At 39.7% G+C, this 22,367-nt stretch overlaps 1 protein-coding gene across 8 annotated transcripts in view; it reads left to right on the forward strand.

Moving 5' to 3' along the window:
* Window positions 1–22,367, forward strand: part of DLGAP2 (DLG associated protein 2) — a 459,829-nt gene that overhangs the window by 27,517 nt on the left and 409,945 nt on the right. For 2 of the 8 annotated variants that reach the window (XM_048936875.1, XM_048936874.1), the window contains exon 2: window positions 7,441–7,550. The exons of the other annotated variants lie outside the window; for them this stretch is intronic. In XM_048936875.1, coding sequence (XP_048792832.1) covers window positions 7,536–7,550 — 15 coding nt within the window. In that variant the 5' untranslated portion in view covers window positions 7,441–7,535. The remainder of the gene's footprint in view (window positions 1–7,440; window positions 7,551–22,367) is intronic. 8 annotated transcript variants of the gene reach the window in all.

Raw genomic sequence — 22,367 nt, forward strand, 5'->3', positions numbered from 1 at the left:
AGACCACATGCATCATTTGGGTTAGCACAGTTCTCAGCCTTATGTCTTCTCCTGCACTTTTTGTCCCCTTTCCAGACCTCTGCAGAGGGAAGCTCCACACTGATCTAATCTGTGCTTCCTCAGAGTGCCTTTTCCCAGAGCCTCACCTTCCCTTTGTGTCTGAGTTCAGTTTGAAAAAGAAAACAAACAATGTTTTAAAGTAAAAGCTCTTATTTTTGCAGAATGGCAGAATGGCTGAGGGGGGCAGGGACCACTGGGTCCATCCAGCCCTGCTCCAGCAGAGTCACCCAGAACAGAGTATCCAGGACCACATCCAGGTGGCTTTTGAAGATCTCCGAGGAGACTCCTCAACATCTGGGCAACCTGTGCCAGTGCTCCATTATCACACAATACAGAAATACTTCTCCCAGCTGGATACAGCCGAAAAGAACCTGACTCCATCCTCTTTGTGCCTTTCCTTCAAGTATTTATACACATTGATGAATTGCTCATTGAGCCTCCTCCAGTCTGAACAGCCCCAGCTCTCCCAGCCTTTCCTCCCAGGAGAGGTGCTACAGTCTTTTCACCTTCTTCATGTTGCACTCTTTCCAGTATGTCCATGTTTTTCTTGTTCTGGGAGGCCTAGAACTGGACTCAGCTCTCCATCTTCATATGTCACCTTACTACTGCTGAGTAAAAGGGAAATTTGGCATCAAACTTCTTTGCTTCTTGGCTGACAACTTAATCTAAGAGTGCACATTTGACATGGTTGCTCATTATCTTGCCTGTTAAGCCCATTTAACCTTAAAGGCCTTTGTTTCTTGCTTGTGTCTATGGGAAAATGAACTGGAAGTGCTTACTACTCCCTAATGTACCAACTCATCAACTCACAGCTACATTTTGGACTAGAGTCCACATCCACTGTGGAATGTGGCCACACTGCTAATACAGCACTGGTTAGGAAGTTTCAATGTTATTTCTTTTCTGTGGGCCAAGTGGTTACAATATGGTGACAACTAGTTGTACTTCTCAAAGAATCCTTTTCCAATTATTCTGATGCATAAACTCATTGATTCTTAAAATGTCACTAGAATTGCTGCATCATTCCTCCAGCCTAGAGAGGCTTGTTACAGTATTTTAGTATTTTTTAATAGTTTTTTTCTTAGACTGTATCTTTAAGAGGATAGGAAACAAAGCTTTCCCTTGACTGATGCAAGTAGCCACCCCTGGATCTTTCTGTTTTCACTTCAGTGAGATAAAGGATTACAAGCTTCAACCAATATAGGCAACAGTGCAATTTCCAAGTGATCTTATACAGTTGTGCATTGCTTAAAATCCTTTTCAGCGATGATATTAAGGTCTCGGAGTGCCACCTTGGCACAAAAATACTGGTAGGAGAATAATTTTACTTGGTATTTTTTTCTCTGTCTGTTCCTCACAGCTCCTGTTAGTTTGTGGAAATTAATAGGCTGGAATGGAAAATGTTGCTCTTTATTCTCCCTGTTCAGAGAGATTCGTGTTCTTTCTTTTCCATGCAGAAAGAGGAAAGGAAGAAAAATACCCCACACTTCAGTGGGCTGGCTGGATTCAAATACCAGCCACTGTTGCCCTTTCACTGGTGTTCAGCAGTCTTTGTGAGATTGTTTTGGGAGCCTCTCCAGCACATGAATTTGCAATCTGCTGATACATATGCCACAGAGTTGAAAGTGTTTTTCATTTGTGAGGAACCTCTCAGAGCATCTTCCTGTGCTGATTCAGACCTCTACCAGTGTTGCCCCTTACATTTCATCCTTCAGTAGCTGAGGTGGTGCATCACTGCTGCTAGGTAACAAACTCATCCTGCAGATGAAATTGCTGTGTTGTAACATAAAACATTTTACTACTTTCATAATTACAGCATCAAACAGTTATTGTATAAAAGCTTGCTATTACATCCAAACCAGTTACGAAGGTACATACGAGGTTATGCTACTACCCATATACTCACACTTCAGTGTCGATAAAACATTCTCTTAAATGAAGCATTTCCAAAATCAAACGAAGGTCTCCTTGGAGTCCTGAGGATAAAGATCCTAAACTGTTTGTTAAAAAAACACATCAGTTTTATTAAGAGTTCTGCGACTCCTAAAAGTTGGTTTCTCTTAAGATGAAAATAAGTTGATATAAAGAAGTTTATATTTCAAAGTCAGTATTTTGAAAACACCTCCCTCAATCCCCCAGTCTCTCTTCTCTTTATGACAGGTGGAGAACATCTTCATATTATTTTATATAGCATTAAAAAAAGAAGTGAGGGTGGATGTTATAGGCATTGCAGCCTGAAATCTGCATGAGAAAAATCTCTCTTTCCTCTCTTTCTCTGTTTTTCAGAAAACTCAGTTAATTGCTTTCCTGAATAAGTTGTCCCATGATATGACTTAACAGTTGTACTGTATTTAACAGCTTAAAGGTCTTTATGAAATATTTTACATATGCCTTAAACAGCGCTGAACAATTCTTACAAACTGCTGTCAAGTTAATACTGAACTCTAAACAAAATTTTGAAGTTTTGTTCCAGACCTCAGTCGCACGTGCAGAGACAAGTTACAGATTTATAACTACAAAGGTAGTTATTTGTAACTATAAAGGAAGTCATCTTCCTTGATGCATGGGGATCTCCCATTATGAAAGGAAAATAGTTGCCATGATTATCTTGAATATTTGTGTAGTTCAAGTAGACAAGGAAATATGTATAAGCTTATAAGCTCTTATATTCTTCAAGCATCTCTTCTATGGAAAGAATTTTGAGTGTTTTTTTCAGTTTGGGTAACATTTCATACCCTATACTTCGTTAGCCTATAGTAGATATGTGTGGGTAAATGGACAGTTGAACTGCTCTTTGGATAGAATTGAAAAAATCTTCTGTCTTCCCTATTAGCAGTGAAGGCATGCATTTCCTTTGTCTACGTTATCACAAGTTGTTAAGTGGAAGAAAAATCTTTGATGCACAAGTTAAACATTACTGTTGCCTATTGATGCTTGTCCTTTCTGATTTATAGAGTCATAGAATCATTAAGGTTGGAAAAGACCTCTGAAATCATCTAGTCCAACCATCCATGCCCACTAAACTGTATCACTCAATGCTGCATCTACTCTTTCCTTGAACACCTCCAGGGACGGTGACTCCACCACCTCCTTGGGCAGCCTATTCCAATACATCACCACTCCTTTTGAGAAGAATTTTTTTTTCTAATATTCAACCTGAACCTGCCCTGGTGCAACTTAAAGTCATTACCTCTGTAGTAATGTGTACCTCTCTAGTAACCAGGTACTTAGGAGAAATGCCCAACCTCTACCTCACTACAGTCATCTTCCAGGGAGTTGTAAAGAGTGAGTCTCCTGAGTCTCCTCTTTCCCAGATTAAACAATTTCAGCCCTCAGCCACTCCTCGTAAGACTTGTGTTCCAGACCCTTTGTTAACTTCATTGCCCTTCTTTGGACACGCTCCAGGACCTCAATGTCTTTCTTGTAGTGAGGGGCCAAAAACTAAACATAGTTCTGAAGATACGGCTTCACAAATGCTGAGTACAGGGGGCCAATTACCTCCCTGCTCCTGCTGGCTGCATTGTTTCTAGTAGAAGCCAGGATGCTGTTGACCTTCTTGGCCACCTGGGCACACTGCTGGCTCACGTTAGACGACTGTGGATTAAAACAACAAAGAAATAGTCTTTGATTTGTAATTGCACTTATGGTTAGACCAAAGCCTAAAATAATGCCCAAATGCACTGTCTACTTTGGAAATAAAGCTGCAGACTGCAATGTTAAAAAATGAGGCTATTAATGTCAGTTTTTACTTTACATGTTGTCGTTGCACAACCCCAACTGATGATGAGATACTTTCCATTTCCTTTCATCCTTTGCATTTCCTACTTTGTAATTCCTGAAGTTTTGTGTTAGTTCAAGGAATAATAAACAATTAGGTAATGTATTTGCTTAGAATAACTGGAAAATGTCAACACATTTCAGAGTTCAATTCTTAGATGCACTGGTTGTATTAGTCTCAGTTATGTCCTTTGGTCTTCATATTTCAAAGGAAACTTTAACCAAATGACCCTCTATAATTGCATCAATATTCTCCTGAGTCATCAGGGGGTATAGGATCAAACAAAGAACATATACTGGACTGAAAGAGTACTTTGATTCTTATGCTTATGCAAAAGCTTTGATATAAGGACTTTGGAGGAATTCAGTCTTGGCACTTAGGAAGCATACTAATTGAAGAAGATTTAGGATTAAGAACTGGCTGCGCATATGCCTATGAGAAAACATTCCTCTCATTCCTAATAACTCTGGTTTTCCTAATTCATGACCCAAGTATTAGTAAGTTAATGGTTAAGATACATTTGGCTGTATTCTTCTTTGCACAAAAGCATAGCGTACGATTCGCATGACTTAAAGCAGCGCACTCACTTTTAGGCACCTTTGCCATTGAAGCACTTTGAGAGATCACAGGGATGTCACTGTGAAAGACGTGTGCTCTCTCATCTTCAATACTACAGTTCCTTATTTCTAGTCCTATCTCCTGAGTCCTCACTCCTGAGATAAAACCCATGGAAACTTTATACAGCACCTGGAGAGAGGGGAGCATTTCAGAACTAGATGTGAAAGGCTAGCATGTTGAGCAAGACAGCTCAAGTAGCTCAGTGTGAAGCCTTGTTGAACTTGCCAAAAGGGATGCTCAGTGTCCTAAATAGATGTGACCTAAATTTTAGACTTTTGCAAGATTTAGATGCATATGGCAGAGGCCTCCCTCTGCTCAGGATTTGAAAATATTAACTTCTTATAAGCACATATGTTACGGCCTTTCTTTTGCCTTTTCTTTCTTTTTCTTCTTTTATTTATTGTTTTAATATGCATTTTATTTTGAAGTTTTGTTTTGAAACAAAGCCAATGCCCTACCGTGTTTTTGGTCCTGTTTTGAATTCTGGAGCATTCTCAAGAAGTGTCTTCTTGTCTTTTATTTCTCCTTTTTCATGAGAGAATTGGCCCCACCTCCAAGAAGGATGCTTGAGGCTAAAGAAACATTCTCTAGGCCTCTTGCAGGTGTTGCGTCTGTTTTCTTGGGAGCCTGCTTCCTCATACTGATCTAGTGTAGGTGAGAGTAAAGGCTTATAATGCTCAAAGTTCTCTTTCTTAAACAGCCCTGTAGTGCTGCAAGGTCCTTATTGCAAAAAGAGCCTTTTGAAATACTTTTATGAATATACTGCAGTTTGTATAATTGTTAGCAGAAGTAAAGTGGTCCAGGTAAAACATTAGTCATGGATAGGGTTTTCAGTGATACTCGCAGCAAGAAGAATGTAAAATGTGATTTATGATATTTTTAATCTATTTTTTGTACATCATATAATGACATATAAAATAGCCATGGTAGCAGGCAGCACTATGCTTCAAAGGCAGCTGAGTTCCAAGATGATAAATATTTTTGGGTGGGTTTGCTCCCCTGATTTTAGTAGGTATGGGTCTGTGGGCAGCACACAAAATTTTGAGTCTGGGATAAAATTCTGAGAATGCCAAATTGTCACTTTAACCTGTCATGCTGAAATCTGTTTCCCGTATAAACCAGCCTGTCTTTTCGCTGTGAACCAACGCACAGCAAAGCAGTGGGGAAATAAGCGTTAAGCAGGAACGCACACCACAGTGTATAGACTAAAGCTAGTGGGATGTGTGGATGAATTCTCCTACATCGTACAGTCTGACTCGGTATGTACAAATAGTGCATATTAGACTGAGAGAAGATGAGCTGTAATTCAGTTTTCAGTGCTGACAGGCAAGTCAAACTAACATTTCATTTCTAAAGACTATGGAAAAAATATTTTTCTGGTTTCTGAGTACTGAATTGATTTGATTGTGCTAAGATAAAAAAAAAAAAAAAAGCCCAATTTCTACTGTAAATCAAGCCAAAGAGCTTAGTTCTGATTTCAATGGTAATAACATAACTGTTTTTGGCTGTGCCTGTACTGTTGCATGCAGCCTCAGGATGAGGTCAGGACTACTGCTACAAACCCACACTGCTTGACTATAGGAGCATTCCCTGAAAGCAGCCCTATGCAGCCCTGCATTTTGGGAGAGGGAAAACCAGGTGATACAGTAGAGATACTGCATTACTCAGTATTAAGGAGGAAAGCAAAAGTTTTTAATTTCCCTGAATGCCTTACAAATAATGGTAGCTTATTTCTCAGCTAACTTTCCCTGCTTTGTAAGGACTTTCCAGGCCCTTTTGGGTTGAAGCTGTTAACATTTTCTTCCTGTCTCCTTACTTTTTAGCTCCTTTAAACAGAAACTTGGGCAAATAGCTGCCAATACGTCAATATTGTATTCACTGCATCTGCCATCAGGTTTCAGGGAAGCCCCTCAGGGCCAGCTCTGTCAAGCTTCTGCTGGCGATAATCAAATCTTGCCATGAAATTCAGCTTCTGTTGTTTCATCAGTTAGTAAACCAAGGACAGGGTGTGAGTGTGTAATGCAATGAGCCTGAATTATGGCAGATTAATAAGCTTCTGCTTGTCAGTTAAGTTGCCGTGGTGTTCAGAGTGTTCCTTGGGTACCACTGGAGCTTTGACACATATTGATTTAACGACAGCATTATTGTCCAGACACGATCCCAGCTCATGTAAAAGTCAGCTATATGGGGCACACATAGTAGGTGAGCTTCAGGTACATCAGGTTCACAGTTTGCATTGTTTCTTCACGTGTGTTTCCACTTGCAAATTTCCAGTCAAAAGTTAACCGTCCTGAAAACACACCCCTATTTATTTATTTATTTGCTTTCCTACCCAGTTATTTATTTTATATGAAAAACTATCTGACTGTGCCAGTGATTTTATTGATATGATCTAGGAGATACTGGTTGTTAGAATTATTTTTTTAACTAATTTTTGTTAATGGCATGACATTCCCTTTTTCCATTGTGGTACCACATTTCTTGGCTTGTGTATAGGAGTATGAAGTATAGTAATAATTGCATTTTCCATTCATTGGGTTTTTGATCACCTGCACTGTAGTGCTGATTGTCCTAAATAAGCTCATTTCCTTCTTTTGGTCTCACCTTCCTAGTAGATAATGTCCATTGTAGTTGGTGAATGAATAACTAGATGATAATTTCAGACCTTTCTCTTTATTCCTGTACCTTACATGTAAAGAGCAAAAGATCATTATAAACCTTAACAAAATAGGATGGCAAAATTGAGTACATCAGAAAGGTTTTATGCTAGTATGACTGTTATGTATTTCTGTGCGTTTTTCATTCTACATTTCTGTACTTAACTAAATTAAAAGCTGCCTGGGATCATGTTTTTGTTTTTGCTGTATATGCATGCCACATGAATTTAAAACCCTTTCTTTTTTTTTCTTTCTTTCTTTTTTAGGGGGTGGGATATTCTGCATTTTTATTGCATTTTCCCCATTCCTATTCATTCCTTATCTTAGGATTTCTCATCCTCTGAAGCTCGAGAGTAGCTACCAGGAGCTCACCAACTGCTACTACATGGGACTGCCTGCAGCGGGCACGAGGCTTAGACATTATGGGGACAATTCAGGTACTTCTTAAGGGCAAAAGCCTTTCTTTCTGACAGAGATAGTTGCCTCGGAATACAGTGTGAGCTTCAGGCCGTGGCATGATGGTGGAGTGCAATACTGCCTCTAGGGTAGTGAGACCTAGAAGTCGTTGCTCCTGGGTAGTGCTTGTCCTGGGGAGTGATATGTACTCACTCCCCTTGTAGTGGCATTCCCAAACCTCCCCAAAACCTCCTTCCTCGGCCCTCTGCCATGGAGGAACTCAGCAAGCACTCTGTTTAAACATCCCAAATTAAATTTATTATAACTATCCAAGAGCGGAGTGACAGGGCTTCTGGTGGGGCTGTAAGCCTTGGCGACCACTGGGCAGCCACGGTGGCAACTTACCCCCAACCCCACGATTTGCCTCTGAGCCAATGCCTCCCGGGGGTTCTTCCAGCACAGGTCCAGCTTTGCAGAAGCGACAGACTGTGGCCTGAACAGGCTTTGTGTGTGGCTGATTGTGTGCCTTGACTGCCGGCAGCCGGCCCTGAGCATTACAGTGTTTTCCAGAAAGCTCCTTGGCTGCTTCAGTGCAATGAAGTTTTTATGGCTAACACTTCAGTATGGCAACAAGCTAACAAACAGAACAATTCTGTTAAAAGTGGAGGCAATTAACATTCATGGAAAGAAATGCATTGAAGTTGTCAGCTTTCAGGCGAAGAATATTACAGCAATGCCCTCTAGTGTTGCTTTCGTTAAAGTGTGAATGGATGCTCCCCGGGAAAGATCCCGCCGTGCAGAAGGCTGCATCCTTCCTTCTCTGCTTGCAAGAGTAAGCCCTTGACAGAGAACGCACAAGGCAGAGATCAAATTCATGGTACTTGACCTTTACCAAGCTGGATATTCTTTGCCTGAAAAAAATAGAAGTATGAGCTGATGTATGTGTTACTTATCTGTACTACATTTTCTTTAAAGTTGAGTGAATAATTTTATGAAACACTAATAATTTTCTAGTGCAAGATTACGTATATTTTTTCTTGAGCTCACAGCTTAAGTAATAACAAGGAGCTTTAAGCCTTAAGTCCATTTTAAATGGTCATGTGCTGCTGGGATTTGATTTAGCTTTATTACATTGCATGAATCAATATGTTCCTGTAATTCTGAAAATGCTCGAACTAAGTGTAGGCTTTTTTTATTTGTTAATACTTAATTAAGCAACAGCGCTGCAAGTAGAAGAGCAAGACCTGAAATTGAATTTTGGGTCATGATATCTGATGGAGTGGGTTATAAACTATATAAACTATAAATAACATCAGGTATTGCACAGTATACACACAGCAGATTTTATACAGCTGTACAGGTTCCATTTTCTCTGCGTGGTCATCTTTTGTTGGTTAACATTTCCACATCTCCATGTACTATAAAAGCATATCTAAAAATACGGACGAAGGCTTCATCCCCAAACTCTGATCACAGAACAGTTGTTATGCGACATTTACAAAGCCTGTTTAAGCCGTCTGTTTTCTGGGCTTTGACTTCATTTTCTAATTAAACATTGTGAAAATACAACAGTGAGAAATGAATAACAAAAGTGAAGAGGTGATGGATACAGCCCAAAATGCAGTTTAAGCTATTTACTTGTTATACATTAAGAGCATATTTCAACACCAGAAGCCTTTATGGAGGAATTAAGGTGGCAATGCAGGAATTCCATAGAAAGAAACCTGAGTATGCAAAAGGAAGTAGATCCAAACCCATCTATTTTGATTTCATGTTTTAGACTGTTTGCAGCTTATTATTTCATTTACAGTATGCATTTGATAACTATAGCATACTGAAGGGTATTAGTTCTAACAGCTCTTGATCAGTTTTGCAAGTAAATTGTTGATACTATGAACAGGCTCCTTGAAAGGTAAATATGTGTCCCTATAAGGAGGTAGTTATATGCCATATGTAAAGTTACCCACTAAGAAATACGTTGAATCACAAATATAAAATACAAAGATCACGACCTTTTCCAAGTCTAGCAATTTAAAAATACTTGTTTGACTATAAGGTAGTTATAATTTTGAAAGCAATCTTCTTCGTTCCATTGCCTTCTTTTTTCATATTTCTTTTATAGCCACTCTTGCTGACCTAACTGAAAATCTTAATATCTTCAATGTTGGTTTTTTTTTTTAAGATGCTCTCCTACTTAACTAACAAATGTAATGGGTTCTCGAGAATAGACAAGCTACAATATATGATGATCTCTAAAATCATGCTTTCAGTGTACAGTCTCCCCCTAAATATTGTCTTTGCTAGGCTTTTCTAACAGAAAAGCAAGGACAATTGTTTCCATCTGAATTCTATTTGATGTTTTTTCGTGGTGGAAGGACATGGAGGAGGAGAGGCATAAATTTCTATAGGAATAATTCCAGCCTTGGAATTATCAAAAAATAGTGATGAAAAACAAGACAGTGGTATAACACTGTGCTTCTGTAAAAGCACCAGCTGAAATTGGGGACAGGAAAAATGTATTATATTTGCTTTTTTGCAATTACAGTACTGAACCTTAATCTTGAAAGCAAATGAATTTATTTTGTAAGAGTAATTTTTTTTTCTTTTTTCCCCAGTGGAAGTGTATGCAAATAAAAGATTTAATGGACTCTCTATTTAAATATATGAATTAAAAGTGTGTGCAAAGTGCTGTTTGCACATCAATAATTGCCTTGTGCCCAACTGCCAGCCAGGCTAAACAGCTTAACAAACATTGAAAAGGGGCTTAGTTGCTTTCTTCACCTCTGCTCTTACTCCTTGACTACAGCATGTAGTTTTTGCTTTAAAATGTATTTTTGCTTCGGGGTAACTAATTGACACCAGCCAACCTGAGATGAAGTCACTGTAGGAAAACCCTGGGGGGTTTTGTCAAAGGGTAGAACATCATGAGGACTGGTTGATGTCTGTGCCCGTGGCTGACCTGGCCCAGATTACCTTACAGTGCAGCTGAAGAGCTTTTTCTTCAGTGTAGCTTTATATGGTTCATTTAATAGTTACGTTCCACAGTCAAATTATGCCTTTTCTGAGTGAGGAAAGAAACGTTTACAGAAACTTTTCTATAAGAGCTGATGACACCATTGCCATTGAAAGTGGAGCATTAATATGTGCCTCCTTTTGGTTAGGCCGTTGAACTGTAAGATTTTAAATTTCAGCAGAAGTAACTGATTTGCAGGACGATGGATGTGGGTGTTATTTATCCCTGAGGTTGACAGAAAGCACTTTTCCCCTCAGGTGTGCATACTGCAAATTTCAATTACAGATTTGTTTATTTACTTCTGTTGTGTTTCAAATCTGGTCACACAAATGAACCACAAAGCCAAATTACAAAGAAAACCGAGCCCATTATTCACCAGTTCCTTTTAAAAATGAAAATGAATAGTAAAGAAACAAGGGTACAGCTCATACAGCACTGAAAAATAGCAAGCAGTCGTTTCACTTTAATCCAAGATAGCTAGTTATCAGATTTTATAGAAAAACACACAAGAGAGTAAAAGGGGGAAAGAAAGATATGGAAAAAGCTCCCGAATAACCATCAGTTATGTGGTCAAACAGACTGGAATGCTTCAGGCTAGGAAAGAGGCACCTGAAAAAGGTCTGAAAGTTTCACTCATGAGAAAAGTGGGCATCAGCTACAACTTACAGGTGGTAGGTTCACAACGTGTGAAAGCAGAAGGATCTGCATATAGCACGTTCCTGAAACTCCTTGTGTTGGGACCTTTTGGGTACCAATAATTTCAGATCTTTCAAATCAAATTGATTCAGGGGAAGGTCATATTTGAAGGGCTATTAAACACAATGGGATCAATTCAGGTGTATTCACCTGTGTCTTTGTGTCTTTTGAAATACTTGAGGGTGTCCATGACATCTTGCACGGCTAGTACTGGGTCTGTGGCTTCTACAGAGGAAGCTGGAGGTCAAATATGCTATCGTTTGGGCACCTCATACAGCTTTCAGTGCTTGTGAGGTACTACCCAAATGGTCCTGTAGTGCTACCTCTGGCTGAGCCTGTGGTTGCTGGAGGTGAGGGAAGTGTCACTGATTTATTGTGCAGATCTCATTGTCTTTTGGCCATGGCCTCATTAGGCAGTAGGAAGGGTGACTCCAGTCTTCTGAGTAGACTTGTCATGTGGTGATAAACACACTGTCAATGACTTCCTGTAGCAGTACAGCATTGCTGGCTCTGGTGCATTGCATTGCTGGCTCTGGGTGCGGTGCAGAGCTGCTTTGGGCTGGTAAAACAGTGACACCTTGTGTCCAGGCAACACAGACAACCTCGTGGCAAAAGGAGAGCCATGTGCCCAGCTTTGAGTGGCTCTGATGAGATTTGGCAGGTCAGCTTAACTGACATGTTGTTCTTTGTAAAGTGATGTGACTGTTTTGCTGGCAAATAGATAGCAAGTAAAGAAGGACGATATAGCCTTAAAATGAAGCAAGTGCTGTTTTGTGACACGTACAGAAGAAAAGCTATTGAGTTTTGTGTCTGAGTAGTGAAATAAGGAATAACACAGAAGCCATAGATTTTTATTTCCCAAATATCTGTTGGGTTGTCAAGAGATATGAAATCTCTGAATTTTTTCTTTAGGATTAGCTAGTTTTGTTGATTTGGATCAGATTTTTCTATTTTTCATAACAATTTCAGTGTAGAAGAGCAGATCGATTTTTCTGCAACATATCAAACGGTCAAACAGAAGTCTTGAGTGCATTTTCTATTAGTGCAGACATTAGTATAGTTGAGCCATTTGGTCACTCCATCTTTCACTAAGTCACAGCATATTAGAACGTGAATTTGGAAGGGAGCACTGCATCCATCTAGACCAATCCCTTCTCGAGGAGGGACACCCAGAGCAGGGTGCCACGACCTTCAGAGGGAACTTTCTGTGTTTCTCAGTTTGTATCTATGTCTCTTGTCCTGACATTGGGCACTACTGAAATGAGCATGGCTCTATCCTCTTTGCAGTCTCCACTCAGCTATTTGTAGACATTGAGGAGTTTCCTCCTGATCCTCTTCTTTTCCATGCTTTCCTCATAAGAAAGATGTACCAGACTCAGCACTCCAATGGTGTCTTCATCAGGGCCGAGTGGAGAGGAAGTATGACCTCCCTCAGCCTGCTGGCAGTACTTTGCTGAACACAGCTAACAACACTGTTAGTCTCCCTAGCAGCAAGGGTGAATTGCTGGCTCTGTTCATCGCTGTGTTCCCCAGGAGCCCTCAGTCCGTTCCTGCGGAGCTGCTTTCCAGCTGGCTGCTCTCAGCACGTCGCTGGGTCTGGAGCTGTTCTGCCCCAGGTGCTGAACTCTGCTCTTCTTGTTGAACTCCATGGGAACCATGTTAGTCCATTTCTGTAGTCTGTCTCTGTAGTCTGTCTGAGGTCCATCTGGGTGACAGCATGGCCCTCCAATGTATCAACCCGCGTTTCCCAGTTTTGTGTCATCTGCAAACTTTCTGAGGGTTCACATAAGCCAAACCTGCTCTCTCAACACCACCCCTTCCCTATAATGAGTGGAGCTCACAGGCAGAGAATCAGGCCCTAATTTCCTTCTTAGTTCTTAATATATGGTGGTATTTGGCTTACACAAATATTCCCGAGGCTATTTTAGGGTTTTACTGTTTTCCTTGCTATTTATTCACCTGTTTTACCATTCAGCTGTAAGTGCAGAGGAGGGTTGATAGCTTGTAAATAATCACTCTGCATCAGTCTTAGCCATGCTGCCCTGAAAGAATACAATTTATGTGTGTATATCACCTAAAAGCAAACACAAACACCACTTTGTTTTGCATTGCTGTTACTTCCTTGTTGCAGACAGCTTGCTTTCTGTTTCTGGTGGCTGGACTGGAACTTGCTATCACAATGCAAACAAACACTTCTATCATTAATGGTTGGCTATAGCCAGTCTCACTTCTTCTGAGTCCCAAATCCTCTATTACTGCTGCTGTTTTTTGCATTTACTATGGCATTTAGGAAATGCTTTCTGAGAGCTGTACACACTGTGAACCATGTACACACTTTGAAAGTCAGAAGGTTTGACTCCCACAACATTTCCTGAAATAAAGCTCTGCATAGCTTGTAACCAGTGCACATTATTTTAATGCATTTAAACTAGATTGAAATTAACAAGTCCAGCTATATGGAAGTTTTGCTGACTCTCTGCTAAGTCTGTGTGATGTTTTGCAAAACAGTGCATATTTCATATCTAATATACAGTGACCCAGCTTTGCAGTCTGAGTCGTACTCAGTTTTGATGAACTTTCTTGTTAGTACCTTACATATTCTTTCACAACCAACTAGTTCCATAACTAGTACTGCCATGCTGCGAACATTTTTTATAAACTGCTATGCTATAAGCTTTTTTATTCTAAGTGGTTATGAAAAATATGGTCCTAAACAAACACTGAAGACAAAAAGTTCTTGAAAAGCTATAGTTTTCTGAAATTGAAAGTTCATCTTTAAACACGTGAATGAAGTGTGGCTTTTCTTCCTTATGTTTTTGGTAAATGTTAAGCAAGTTTATTAAAAAAATTGACCATGTTGTATACAGTCAAGCTGCACCATTTGTGCAAATAATGTAAGCTAATAAATATCGTGGTTCTTGGTTGTTTACCTGACAGAATTTGATTATTTATTTACAGAGCTAGAGGTTAGCTTTGCCCAGTTACTCTTTAGATAGGTGGCCAAGAGCTTTTTGCAGGATAATTTAGCTCAGTCAGCTACAGCTGCTAGACTGTGTAAGTGTGCATATATATGTGTAAATGTACATAAAGTATGCAAAGGCATCTATCACGGAATTCACCCCTAGTTCTCATCTATTTCTCTATGAGCTGTCTTCCTTCCAGCTATTATCTAGTCAATGAATGTAATATGCAATGTGGATTGCATGATATTTTCTTAAGCTTCAAATAAGGAAATTAGTTCTGAGTGGGATTTACCATTGTGGATCAGCAGATTTAGCCTAGAGTATGTGTAAATATATTTCTTAGTCCTTTTTTCTGAGGTATGTGCACTATATATGCTGGAAGATTTGTAAAGTACAGTTTGATTGCCATCTATAAATAGTGCTACCTTTTCTTATTTTATAGAGTGCCGTATTATGCCATGCTAGAAATGCTTGCTAGTTATTCTGTGAACAAAGGCACAAAGATGATGAGACCAGGTCATTGCAAGACAGTCTTGATGAAATCACACTAAAAGTGTACAAATCTCAATAACTTGTTAAACAAAAACTGTTAGGAATATTGTAAAAACCAAACAAAAACAACACAAGCAACAAACAAAGAAAAACAATGCCCCCAAATTCCCCGCTGAGCTAATCTAATGGGAATCGGGAAGTCCGAGCTCCTTTCAGTCATTTACTGAATGGACTCTCAGTCCTGCTGTTTGAGGAAGGCTCTCAGGAGAAGAGAGAACAACTGCTGCATCATTTGTAGGCTGCTGTGTTTGATTTCTGCACTGCCGTCTCCCTTCCCATGTTCGTATTGTGAGCAGCCGTCCCCACTCAACTGCACTCCAGCTGTGCTCTTCAAACACAGTTCCTTTCCATCAGAGCCCAAATTGCTTTGTATATCAAGGAGATGTGTTGGAAATGGGGAATTACTTTGCAGCAGCTGAGGTCTCCTGCCTAAATCCTAGAATTTGTAGAACACTCATTCATTTGCCTGTGGGACTCATTCTGAGAAACTGCCTTCCTTTTAGCACACTGCACAAAAACAACCTGCCAGAGCTCAAACCCCTTCCATAGCTGTAAAACTACTACAGTGTTGCTAGCTAGATGGAACAGTGCTCAGTTCCATCTTCTATCTGATGGAACACAGGCTCCATTCCCTCTGTCAACAGGCAATAGGTCTGACTTTCTTAGTTCTTTCTCTTGGAGGAAGTCCTTTTTTCTTTTTTCTTTTGCGAGAGTAATGAAACTTTAACGGGACAAGAGAAAAAAAATAAATGCCATAGCTTGTAGTTGAAGGTACTTGTGTGGGCAAGGGAAAGCCTTTGTTGACTCTTGAATGCTTACCTCTTTGTACCCAATTAGCTGTGCTCAGTAGAGGAAGAATTCATTTGCAGCTTTTCCATTCTGCATATTTATCTGCTAAAGTCCAAAAAAAAAATGTTTTGATGCACCTCTCATTGCTGACTGAGATTTCAGATTTCTTATGTATGCTCACGATGTTCTGTGATGAGACTGAGGGATTCTGCTTTTTTTAGAGATGGTTCCTTTTAAAAGGAAAGCCGTGAATGACTCCCTGAGTAAATGTCCTTTATATTCCCTATGCCCTTAAAGCAAAATTCTGTCTAGATTAGGCACTTTGCACTTTGAAAGTTTCTTTCCCCTTGGTTCACTGAGGCTCACTTTCCCAGCGCTTTGCAGCTGTCCTTCCATTCCTTCCAATTTGTGCCAGAGATGGAAAGAGAATGACTTGGCCAGAGTAGGTCTGCTCAGCCTCAACGCGTGAAATGTCTCCTAGGCTGCCCGTTGTCCTGCTGGTGAAAACACATTTGAAATACAACATGATCACAACTAGGACACTCAAGGAAAGGCTCAAGTGCAACTGTCTGAAATGCTTCATGATAGGAAAAAAAAAAGTTGTGTTTCTAAGAGAATGTTGTTGGAAAGGGAAATGAACTGAGTAAGGATCATCTTTTCCTTTGAAAATGGGCTAAGCATTATAAACAGTGCAAATTTTTCAGCAAATTCTACCATGTCTTTGTGAGTTCCAAAACTTGGCAAATATTATTTAAACTGTAATGTTATTTTTAGCTTTTATAAAAATAAGTTGCTTCAAACTTGATAACAAAATAGTCTAACTTATGCAATGTCATTTTAATGGGATACAGAATAAAGAATTATTTCCCTATTTTATTTCATAATGGAAATAAATTAAGAAACTAATTAAAGTGCAGCTAAATTGGCCACAGTTCAGGCATTTTTGAGGAACAAAAGCTTTCTTCACTCATTTAAAAAACTGACATAAAATATGGGAGGATATTTTAAGCAAAAGTTCTCTGAGGTAATGAATTGAATCCAATGAGTCTCTTAATTTGCTACTTAATTTTTGTTATATTTCAAAATCCGTATCCTGGTTCATGCAGACACGGCCTTTGCAATTTCATACTTTAAGAGAATATTGGGAAAAACTGGCTGATTGTAAATTGGAATTTGTACAATGAATCGTCAGTGAAATTTAGCTTTGTTCAGAGATCTGGAATAAGAATGATGTGTAAGCCGTATTAAGGCCTCTGTGAGAATCACATTGTTCAACTCTAAGATAATGCATAATTGATTTTATCTTGGAAATGTATACTATTGCTCTTCTTTGTACGAGATGAATGGGTCTGACAGACAAAATACTGCATTTAAAAGACAAAAGATAAATCATTGTCCTTTGATTTCCTTCCTGTCCTTATGATAAAATCTGAATTATTTCTCCGTATTTTCTTCTACTGGAACCTCAGTTACATTTCCTCATTTCCTCCCTTTGAATTCATGCCTGTTTAGTAGTTGAAGTTGTGTAGTACTTCACCTTGAGAAGTTGGAAATTGTGCATGATTTGCTGGAACTGCTCAGAGAGATATAAATGAAGCAATGGCAAGTTCTCAATCTCTTTGATTTGTAATCACGCTAATGACAATTTTGTTTAGAATAAAATGCCAAAATGGTAATAAATGAATGCAACAACTTATACTGCTATGGTATATATATTGCTATACCTGAGAAAACTGGTCATGGAAACTATAATTTACAAACTGTGGTGGAAGAATAAAGATGATTGAAATTGTTTGAAAGTGATTGAATTTCAGTAACCAATTTGCTAATAAGAGCACTTTTCAATTTTACATAGGGAACACAAAGATCTTTGGGTCATACCTGTTCATACTGGGAAAAAGCAAGAGTCAACTTGGGTCATCTCAAGATAGAGGCAACGCAGATGGTTGAAGGCAGTAGGCTGTGTAGTGCCACCAGAGTCATGGCTCGTGAGCTTTAGGTAGATAAAAGCCCAGAAAGGCAGACAGGCTGCTGGTGTCACTGTGAAGTGAAAGGGTGCTCTCTGAGGCAGTGATGGGTATGTGCACTCCTGCTGTTGATGATGGGTGCATAGGAACCAGAGCAATGAGACCATGACTCTTTGGGGTGTTCCCTGTTTCTCTGTTCCCAGCTCTGCCTCTTTCCCTTCAGTTACGGTTTCAGAAGAGGCCAAGCTCTCTCATTGTCTCAGCAAAACGCAGACAGTTCTCTGTGAGAGCTGTGAGCCTGCCTTGGATGATGGAAAGCTTCCAAGGTTTTCCAGGTTGGCAGTTCTTGCTAATTTGCTCCCGAGAGTTATGGAGGAAGTAGCTAAGGCAACTTTTGAACCAACAGTGTGAATCCTAGAGAGCTAAGAAAATTTCAGAGAGTTGGAAAAGTGCTAATGCAGTTCAAATCTTTAAAAAAGAATAGAAAATGGGATCTATAAATGCATCCTTTGCATGAATTCACATTCCTGTAAAATATTGGAATGGTTAGCTTGGAGCAATCAGCAGGAAGGTTAGGTTAAAAAATACAAATAATTCCAGTCAATAGGATTTGATGGACAGGGACCTTGTCAAATAAATCTCTTCTTTCTTTGGCAGGATTTTAGATTGGCCCATGGAAACATCAGAGTGGATATGGAAACAATTCCACTTCTCCAAAATATTTGGCTCAGTATTACAGGGTATTTTGATTAAAACCTGGAGATGTGTAAGAGGAATAAACTACTTTCTCATTTATAGTTTTAGCTGCGACTTTTCCTAGACAGAACTTGCAAAGACTGATTATTGACTGAAAGCTATTCTGCACGTTGGGCAATGGCCTGTGTGAAAACATAGTTGTCAGTGTTTGAGAAAGGCACATAGATGTTAGGAATGTTAGAAAATGGTGTTAATTCTTCTCTAAATAGTTTTTATTCATAAACTTATTTAAAGGAATTGAGAACAAGGAGTGGATGCTATTACCAGAGCAAAGGAAATGCTGTATTAGAAGGCAGTACCTCTGAGAGGTGGTGTGGTGAGTGTGGATAGCTTCTGGACATGAGCTCAAATAAATGGTCTATCTTCAGAACTAATGCTTACTTAAACATATAAAGTAAGGTGATCAGGAACAAAATGAAATAAATTTTGTCCCAAACTGGTAGGGCTGCCATCAGAGCACTGTGGTCTGCAGATGGTATATTATAGCAGGCATGGAGGTCCTCAAGAGATGTCCCAGCAGGACTCAGACTAAGTGCTTTGTGAGGACAGGGCCAGGAGCTCCAGCCACTCAGACTGAAGGGAATGGAGGGTCATCCGATGACTGAATGAATCCTCAAACAGCATAAAGGTGTCTGACGGGAACACGCTTTTCTGCTTTGCGTTCAAATGCACAAGAACCTCTGGCTGGAAATTGGCAGAGCTGTGGTTAGGGACTTGGGGATTTGCCCAGAACTCTTTATGTGCAGCTTGCAATGTGCATGTCAGCCTAGGTAAGCAGGAAGAAGCAGATGAGGTAGCTGAGACTAGCTGCTACACTGACTACTCCAGCCTCATAGCATAGGTGACTTCTACAGCAGAGTCTTCCTTTCAAATACACCTTTAGTTTCTAACCTTGCCTGTCCAAGAAATGTAACTTGCCTCACAAGTACAGTGTATGGCATTTCTCAGAGTGGCAGTGTAGCTACTATAGCTCTCAACACAGTTCAATTAGGAAACAGAAGTGAGCCTGGCTATCTGTGTTAGTAGAAAAATAAAAAGTCGAAGTGTAGTCCAAAGCCCATTGAACTCATTGCAAATTAATTGCTGTGTCAAAGTCCAGCAAAATATAAAATGGATTATGCTAGCCTGTTGAAAAACAAAACAAAAAAACAAACACTAATGAGATGTATACAATTATATGAATTTGAGATATAGTATATTTAAAAGTATGCTGTAAATCTCTGGTAACACTCTTTCAAATGCAAATATTCATGTAAGCTTTTTTGACAAAAATATTCTTGATAGTGAAGGCTTGCAATGAAATTAAAAAAATCCTATTTGCATACATATGTAGGTTAAACATATATATGAGCAAATGTATTTATAATTACAAATATTATAATAAAAAATCTTGCATACCTTTCATCATATAATATGAAAGAGGCAAAATACGAAACTGACTGGCAAGTGACTGTAGTATTTAAATTGGTGGGGAGAAGCAATTTGTTTTCAAAATTCAGGAGCTGTAAAAATTCAGCATGATGTGTGGAGTGATTTAAGAAAAATATAGTTAATCCAATTTTGATGAAATCATTTCACTTTATTTTGAGCAGCAAAGTACACTGCTGTGGATTCTGTGTAGTCAGCAGTCAGTGGAGGGAACAGACTTTTTGAGATGGCTCATCTCTCTGCTATAGAAACCCATCTGGATCACTCTCTTAGGGTGCCTGATTCTTTCTGTTGCCTACGGAGAGTATCCAGGGTGACAAACCAAGAATTAGCCACACTGCTTTCTGTCAGCTGAATAGAATATTAATTCTAACCAAGCAGTTATGAATCCCATCCAGTATTTCTACAGTAACTAAGCAGATGTGGTTGGTTGGTTTTTTACTACTCCCAGCCTTTTTGGCAGCTCTTTGCACCTGCCTGTGGCCTCTGTTTGTCTGGTGGGCTCTCAATCACACATGGTCTCCCACCTTATTCCCAAACCCAGCATGGCTAGATGAGGTTACCCGTCACACCTTGGCCTAAAGCTTTTGCACTGTGGCAGTGCTGTCAGTCTGCTCTTAGGTTTCCTTTCAGGCTACAGTCATTTAATTTTAACTGTAAAATGTGCACTACTATTACTGTGTGATGACTGTAATTTAAGAGGCTGCAGAGCATGCAGTCCCATGAGGCATGGGGAATACCTTCCACCAGGCGTTGTGGAAGCTGTGGTACAAGAATTCACATTCATGGGTAAAGCTGCGCCAATTATTTTTATTTTCATTTGATGTCCATGTTTTTTAGAAGAAAGAAATTGGTCAGGTAAAGCTACAATGAGCTTATTAATCATAAGAGCAGAGCACTTCCTGGAATAGAAGAGGTTTGGTTAGGTTCAGATTGTTGGTGGGAGTTCTCCTCTGCAGGATAACACTAGGGCTGGATGACAGAGCACTGGAACAGGTTGCCCAGAAAGATAGTAGAGTGTCCTATAGAGATATTCAGGACTTGTCTGGACACCTACTTGTGAGACCTATTGTAGAGTACCTGCTTTAGCAGGGTGACTGGGCTCGATGATCTCTTGAGATTCCTTCCAATCAATGATTCTGTGAGAGCTGGCAGCACCAAATTGGGCTGCGTCTTCTGCAGTGGTAGCATTCACTGCTGTCCTGATCTCTTATGCTCATGGAATTACAGAATATCCTGAGTTGGAATGAACCCATCAAGTCTAACTCCTGGCTCAACGCAGGATCACCACAAAATCAGTCCCTACATCTGAGAGTGTTGTCCAGACACTGCTTGAAATTCAGGAGCTTGGGACCATGACCACTGCCCTGGGGTGCCTGTCTCAGTGCCTAGACACCCTCTGGTGAAGAACCTTTTCCTAATCCCCAACCTAACCCTGCCCTGATGCAGCTCCTTGCTATTTCCTTGGGTCTGGATGCTCTCACTAGAGAGCAGAGCTCAGCACTACTTGAGGAATCTGTAGACCACAATGAAGCTTCCCCTCAGTCTCCTTTGCTCTGGGCTGAACAAACCATGAGACCTCAGCCACTCCTCATACACCTTACCCTTCTTTCTCGCTGTATCCTTCCTTTGCATGCTTTCTAATAGTTTTGCCTTTACTGATAATAACTTGATCTTCTAGAACTCCTCAAGCTCTGTCTAAACCCTTGGGTACCCTTACCTGCCCTTTGGCAGCATTCTAAGTCTCCTGGGATGCAAACATCAAGGCTGATGTCTCCTCTGGAGACCTGAGCCCTGTGGTGCAGTTCCTCTTGCTCTCCAGAACCATGCTTGAGACTTCTCTCTCAACAGCTAGTGCACAGTTTCTTCTTTTTCCTCCATGTCCATATTCTGGACTGCTATTGCATTCATTAGAGACAGTGAAAGTTTAAATTAGGGGCAAGCAAGCTCCTGGAAAAGTTATTGTTACTTTATTCTTTCATTCTTAGGCAAAATACAGGAAGGAAGAATATGCAAACCATCCTTCGTATATCAATATCTCCTTTCCTTAAAATAAAACAAATAGTGCAGTAAAATATATAAACAAGTCTACAAGCTTGCAAAACGTTCGTGAAATAAAACAGAGATGTATGAGTTCTCCTAGGCAGATCCCCAGACAGTCATATTTAGTGTCTGCCATTAGATCAGTACATTCACTTACAGGCACCTAGGGAAAAGTGAGCTGAGTGGGAACGGTGTTAAATAGCATCATGTAAACACATATTAAACAGTTCTAAATAGTAAAAGCAAGTAGAATATGCAGTTTGTGCAGTTCAAAGTCTTTTGCCAAGGCAGAATCATAAAGATTGATTTTGCTTTAATTTTTATATGTTTTTGTATCAATAGTATAAATAGTTTGTTTCAGTAAAATAAATGCATAGAAGTATTCTGGATGACAAAAGCACTCTTGAAAATACACAGGGCTGTTTCGTCAGTATGCTGGCAGCATATTGCAGGTTAAGTTGCTCTCTCCTCATGTTTACAGCAACTTTTGTCCACTTGTGTGTGCTCTGCTTTTTCTGCCTGACACATTGTTAGAGCTCTTAGTAATTGTCTCTTCTGTTTCCCTCAAACATATTCATTTAAATATTTTTTCCTTTGTATGCCTTCATGCCTTTCTAAACAAGTATTTATATTTCTGAGCAGACCTCCCAC

The sequence above is a fragment of the Lagopus muta genome, chromosome 2 (genome assembly GCF_023343835.1).
Source record: "Lagopus muta isolate bLagMut1 chromosome 2, bLagMut1 primary, whole genome shotgun sequence".
NCBI classification, from domain to species: domain Eukaryota; kingdom Metazoa; phylum Chordata; class Aves; order Galliformes; family Phasianidae; genus Lagopus; species Lagopus muta.